General features: G+C 37.5%; 1 protein-coding gene across 1 annotated transcript; it reads right to left on the bottom strand.

Annotated features, from left to right (window-relative positions):
- Positions 1–1,245: 1,245 nt before the first annotated feature.
- Positions 1,246–6,222, bottom strand: nek2 (NIMA-related kinase 2). Its single transcript, XM_007545866.2, has 9 exons — positions 5,847–6,222; positions 4,693–4,910; positions 4,375–4,615; positions 3,998–4,080; positions 3,788–3,914; positions 3,468–3,702; positions 1,988–2,042; positions 1,805–1,878; positions 1,246–1,539 (listed from the first exon to the last, which is right to left on the bottom strand). Exons 1-9 carry the CDS (start codon positions 5,940–5,942, stop codon positions 1,346–1,348), a joined length of 1,323 nt encoding a protein of 440 aa, XP_007545928.1. The 5' UTR covers positions 5,943–6,222; the 3' UTR covers positions 1,246–1,345.
- Between the last annotated feature and the right edge of the window lie 274 nt (positions 6,223–6,496).

Below are 6,496 nucleotides of genomic sequence, written 5' to 3'. Positions count from 1 at the left end.
GATGCCATTCTTGACTAATTTCCGAAATGAGTAGTATCGATATACGTCATTTGGGCTTTCTAATCAGATGAGACGTTACACTCATTTTAAAAACAAAAAACGTTTGAATGACATATTGAAAGTTATTGTTGTGTACTGCTAATTAAATTAAATATTTTTTATTATAAATTGTTAAATATTATATATTTTTGATAAATCTACATTTTGTAATGAAATGATTCTGGCCACAATTACCTTGTATTCTCTATAGCAGAAAGTAGCGAGATTATTATTACGCTTGTTATAAATACACGAGTGTCATATTTATTCAAATACCAAAATAATACTTTTCTTAAGTGCTTAAACAGTATTTTATAAGCCTAATAAGTTTTTTTCTATTATCATTGAAGTTTTTATACATGAAGGGTCAGGGGTGACAAAATTAACTCTATATTTATTTGCTAGTTAAGTTTATGCATCCATTTGACTGTTTTGGCAATTTCATGTTGATACAAATAAAAGGCAAGGCTTTAAACAAAATTATTCATTTTACATTAAGAAATTCAGCAGTGAGATGTCTTTGGACACAAATCTATTTTGAATAAAAACTTACCTCCAACAGTAAAGAAAAAGTCCCTCTTTAGTTTCATTACCAAACAATAGATGTAATAAATATGTACTGTTACATATGTAGGGTTCCCAATGAGTCCTAAAAATTTATGGAGTTTTCCATATCAATTTATTTTGACATTGTCACTATACTAAATGCTTCAATTCTCAAACAATTAAAGAATATAAAGGCCATCTAATAATCTAATCATTCTGCTCATGACTCAGAGTGTTAACAGCTATCTCCTTTTTAATCACATCCAACAATCTAAACCATCCAAGTATTGATTGTTGGATGCAAACAGTTTCTGCTCCATTGCCTGTGATTACATTTTTCACAGGAAACTGATGACCTCTTGTGGGAACCATCAAGTGTTGATTAACGAGCACCTTTTTGAATTGTAACGCAAATGGCTTCTTACTAGAAAGCTGTTAAATACTTTTGTCTGTTTGCAATGATCAATGACACGTTTTATTCACAAAGGAATCAGCTTTTAATATTTACAGTATAATCAGTAAGGCTCACATAAATAAAGCAAAATTATACGAAGCGCATTAAAAATCGCAATAGCTGCCTATCATTTTAAAACCACTCGCACAGAGTGTATAATAAAACTTTAAATACTATATATATATATATATATATATATATATATATATATATATATATATATATATATATATATATATGAATTATTAAATTTACATCCAGTGTTGAGAATTTTCAGTCTTGAATTGGACCGTTTCTTTTTTCTGTTCAACGGATGCCGAGGATCTGCCTGCTTTTGAACTGACAGATTTTCTCCACTTCACTCAGTTTTTGGGCGCGCAGGTTAGCGGTTTGCAGCCGCCGCAGCATTAAGTCCTGGTATGGACCGGCAGGCTGCTGGTTCTCTTTGCTTTCACCTGCAAAGTGGACTTTCTTCTTGCCGGGGGACAGATCCTCCGGATCTAGAGCAAAACAGCAAAGAGGCCAGTGACCAACACAGAAAAATCAGATTAAATTTTTAATAACAAGGTCATTTGAGGTTGTAACTGATGAGCTAAAACCCTAATGTGAGGTAATTAAAACACCATTTTTGTATAAAAACTTTATTTACATGATATAAATACGTTCATTCCGTGATTAAAATAAAAAATAAATAAATAAACCAGAGCTGTTTTCAGTTCAGGGCTTGGTTTCGCAAGTGGTAACATCTTTGCTGGATTCCCATACCTAAGTCTTTGCCATAAGCCAGGGTCTGGTCCTTCTGCTGCAGCCGACTGTAATTCTTCAGTAAACTCTCTGCTCTGAATCACAGATGAGACCAAAAGACAATGTTTCAATTAGCTGAAAAGATTCCAAGCACAATAGTAATGCAGTACGGCTAAAATGATTTTAGATTATTCCAAGTGTTACCGTGCAAGCTTCTCAGTAGATAGTCGCTCACGTATGCACAGTTCCTGCTCCCTTTCTGCCATCAAAAACAAAACTCGTTTTAATTTCCCCAACAATAATTTGTTTATCTTGCACATATTTCTTCTAGACGCATTGCTGTCGGCCAGGAACTGTGGCAAGGAAAGTAGGTCAAGCTTCGATTGCAACACTTTTACAAAAGGCAGCATGAACCAACCTGTAGCCATCAACACAACGTGCCAGCTGTGTTTCACAGTGTAGCCCAACTAAACCTCAACAACCACATAGTTTAATACCGAGACTCTAAAACTTCCTGAAACAAAAATATTCAATAACTTAGAAACAAAATACGATGTTCTCCAGAATGCCTTCACTGAATGCTATGGCATCTGCAAGTTCTTGCAGTAATAGCAGTTAGTTGTTCAGAAACTCAGGACTGGTTGGTGAACAAATGCTCCCAGATTTTTGCTAAATAATTTTATTTGCTATAATTCTTATTATTATTTTATATTTTGCTAAAAGTTATCAAACATTCATCTCTTTCATGTACAAGCGGTTTCTCATGGAAATGAGTTTGGTTTTCTCTTAGTTTAAACTCTACAAGTTGTGTGATTCGAGCTGCTGTTTCACTTCCAAAACAACTTATTTTCCATGTCCAGATTTCTGGATTGAATTCATTTCTTTCGGTTTGCTTTTGCCGCAGGGTTTCGGCACATTTCTTTTCTAAATTCCACACAGTCTCAGCAGAAAATCTTTGTAAATCTCTGCACATTATGTCATATAAAAAGCTGGAATCAGAAATCATGACATAGTGCACAACTGAAGTTAGTTTCTGTTTTCAGTAAGATTCAAAAGGATCGTTTTATGTCATCAAATAAACTAGAGTCAGCAGTATGTTAACACTTCCTGCCGAAACAGGACTACATCCTATACTATGCATTTTCTTAAATTAATCTTGTGGTCTTTGAATAGTAAAGAGAACTTTTCAATATTTTGTTTGGGATCTACACCAAGAACAGTCGTCTGATTTCCAGGTTTACTTTGAAACTCATTTAAAGTTGTGTTACTGTCACAAAAGCTATGAATCCTTAGTATAATTAAATGTGATCTGTGGCTTCACAGTGACTTAAAAACCAACATTATGTTGGTTAAAGTCTTACCCTTAGGGCATTATGTGGTAAATCAAACATAAAAGATGCCCATTGAGGTTTGAATGTTTTAGAAAACAAAACAAAAGACAGTCTGCAAACAAACATCTTTCCAGATTCCATTTCTCTTTTCAATACTCAAGATCTGAAAACAACAAGAAAAAACACAAAATTTCTCCAGACTGTAAGAACATCGTTCAATCTAGTTCGTCAAGGGCTAAACAGAGGTTTTCAGATTTTAAGCCACCTTTCTATCAAAACTCCGAAGGTTTCTGGATATACTTGCACAGCACTCCATCAGATATGGAATATTCCGTTTGTGCCTCCCCACTTACTCTCCAGCCTCTCCTCCCGGTCCTTCAGCGCCTGCTCTCTGTCCCGCAGCGCCTGCTCTCGGAGTTTGAGCTCGGCCACAGAGACGGCTATCGCTTCAGTCGGCTTCTGAGCGGCGCAGTCCGATCCTGCAGACTTCCTATGGGCCCGCGCCTGCACCTTTCGCTGCTCCTCAGCAACGCTGTCGCTCAACAAACTGCTCTGGAGGATGGACTCCACGGACGGCCTCAGGTAGTCCTGCCGACGGAGAGGACGACATCGTGCATCCTTCCAGGCGCAAACGCAGGTTCAGTTCAGGGAAAAATAAGTTAATATTTCAAACCTTTAAGTTGAGCATTCTGCCGAGCAGGGCGTTGAGCTCTTCGGAGTACCGGAAGGGGATTCTCCTGAATTTCCCCTCTCTGATCTTCTCTGCCAACTCCTTCTGGTTGTATGCTGTGAACGGAGGCCTGAACAGGAAAACAATCAGCTTGATGTGCTGTAAAACTGTTTGGGAAATCTGTTACGCCAAACTGTGTGTAGAATAACTTACGATAATGCACAAAGTTCATACAGCAAACATCCCAGAGACCAGATATCTGACTTCTCGTTGTAGGACATCCTGTTTATTTGCTCCTGAAAGAAACAGTGACTGAATTACAACATGACCGGTTTTGGTTTTAAAGATAAAAGCTGATTTAAAAAAACAAAACAAACATAAGATAAAAGAGGAGCACTTTCAGATTCTGTTACTTTGCAACCAAAAACTGATGCATTTTACTGGGACTTATTCACTTGGATCTGACAATTAATTTGAAAAATAGATACATTTATGTAAAAAAAAAAAAAGTGACTATGGAAGCTTAAAAGGTACCGTAAACGTAACAATAAATTACTTTTAAGTCTAAGATGCAACTGATCACAACTCACTGGAGACATGTAGTACGGCGTCCCAACAAAAGTCTTTGCAAAGCTCGTGTCGTGGTTCAGAATCCTCGCCAGACCGAAGTCCCCGAGCTTGACGTTCTGCTTGATGTCGAGGAAGATGTTGGCTGGTTTCAGGTCCCGATGAAGAACCGTGGCCCTGCCATCGCTCCGGCTGTGGCACTCTTTCAAGGCTAAGGTGAGCTGCGCCATGACACGCAGAATGAACTGCTCCTCCAAATAACGCCTGCAGTGCAAACAAATTTGTAACTCTGTAAATGTATAAACGAAGAGAAGAGAAGCAAACATCGCCACAGAAACGACCTTTCTTTGATGCACCGGCTGATGAGGCTGGCCAGATCCCCGCCTTCGCAGTACTCCATGACGATGTACAGCGTGGTGTTGGTGCGGTCGATGATGCGGTCGTAGTACCGCACGATGTTGGGGTGCTTGAGCTCCCTGAGGAGATTGACCTCTGACACCAGCATCTGCTTCTCACTCTCTGCCATGGTGCCATAATCCAGCTCCTTCCACACCAGGATCTGCACAACACAAGAACATTAATTACCCAGAAGGATGGAGACGAAAATTTAAAAACTTAATAAATAAAAATATCAACAGCCAGGAAGACATGGCTGAAGAAGAAAAGTGGGAGATCAGCCTCTGAAGAGACTCAAGATAAAAAGACAGACAATGCCGAAATGTAAGTAAAACTATATATATAGCACCTTTTAAGGTAAAAACCACAAACACTTCAAGAACTGATATAACTCAATATTTCAGATTATTTTAGCAGCAGTAGGCATAATAATCGACTGTTTTAAATAAAACTACTGGATCGTGTTACACATTGAAATTTTTGTGTAAATACTGACACCGTGGTATTTTACTAAAGTTATATCATGTGACATTTTTTTCTCCTCTTTGTATTTTTCAAAGGGTTATTTTAAAACCTAACCAGCATAAGCAGTCATATGGACATTGTTGTGGGTTACCAGACAGACACTTTAAACCACTTATAATAAATATCAATACACAACATCTAAACAGAATTTGAGATATTTTACACTTCAAGTTACTCATAATCACCTTTTATCAATTTGAGGCTTTTTTCACTTTAGCGTTCGTCAATAAATCTAACCTATTGTCTTCGAAGACAGACAATAGGTTCTATAGTTTCATTTTAAGATCGTAAATGTATTTTAACCCGATTTAACGTATCATGAAGACGTTTTGTATTTCTTTATCACTGTTTTAGCTCACCAACTTCTCATATTGGTAGATTTCAGCTCTGAACAAGGGTCCATTTGGCAAATTAAATCATTTTAAACATTTTTTTGTTTCTATGAAAGGTCCAATTTTGTCTTCTGAAGGTCTGAAAGAGCCCTCAGTGTAAACTCACACATGATAACTAGCTACTAATGTTTTAGTTGTGGTTTTCGTAGTTCTAAATGTGCGTATCTGTGACACATACTGACCTTCCCGTCACTATTTCTTCTTATTTTCTGGCATCGTCCATAAGAACCGGAGCCTATAGTGTACAACACTTCGTAGTCCTCCACGCGGGACGGCATTTTGGTTGTGTTTGCCGAAACTAACGTTATAAATTACCTGATTTAACGTTAGCGTCAACGCTGGAATGGATTCTGCCGTGGCTTAACGTTTATTTAAATCAACCACAACAACAAAAAAATGCTAACAAAAATCAAAACAACAAAATGCCTTTGTTTTTTGTCTTTAAATAAGACAAAATATTACGCTTCCCTTTTTTGTGGCGATATCAGTCGTTTCTATGCGTGAATGGTACAGGTCTCAAAACAGGAAATACTCTCAGTAAGTTTAAACTGGTGCCGAAATGCTAGCTTTTTATTGGCTAAATCGCTACTCTTGGTTGGCTCTGATTGGTCGATGGGAAGCAACAACCATGTGGTTGCTAAGCGTCTAAGAACCGCGAGAGGAGCGCGGGTTGATGTTAATCCCATCTATTGCCCACACGGTGGCGCCAAAACACACGGAAAAAGTCCGTCTAAGCTTCTGTGTTTTGATACTGTTTAGCAATTAGCGAAATAAATAATAGTCTACAAAATTTTATATTAAGTTCCAAATGTATTATTGTTATTATTAATAG

Source organism: Poecilia formosa, unplaced genomic scaffold, assembly GCF_000485575.1.
Source record: "Poecilia formosa unplaced genomic scaffold, Poecilia_formosa-5.1.2 Scaffold1, whole genome shotgun sequence".
NCBI lineage: Eukaryota > Metazoa > Chordata > Actinopteri > Cyprinodontiformes > Poeciliidae > Poecilia > Poecilia formosa.
This window is presented reverse-complemented; position numbering and strand designations above follow the sequence as displayed.

Bases quoted from the DNA above. Each gene is read 5' to 3' on its own strand.
- nek2 (XM_007545866.2), bottom strand. From the start codon at position 5,942: ATGCCGTCCCGCGTGGAGGACTACGAAGTGTTGTACACTATAGGCTCC. The intron at 4,911-5,846 runs GTCAGTATGTGT...TGTGTTGTGCAG, and splicing joins GAAGAAATAGTGACGGGAAG to ATCCTGGTGTGGAAGGAGCT. The intron at 4,081-4,374 runs GTGAGTTGTGAT...TGTTTCTTTCAG, and splicing joins CGCCGTACTACATGTCTCCA to GAGCAAATAAACAGGATGTC.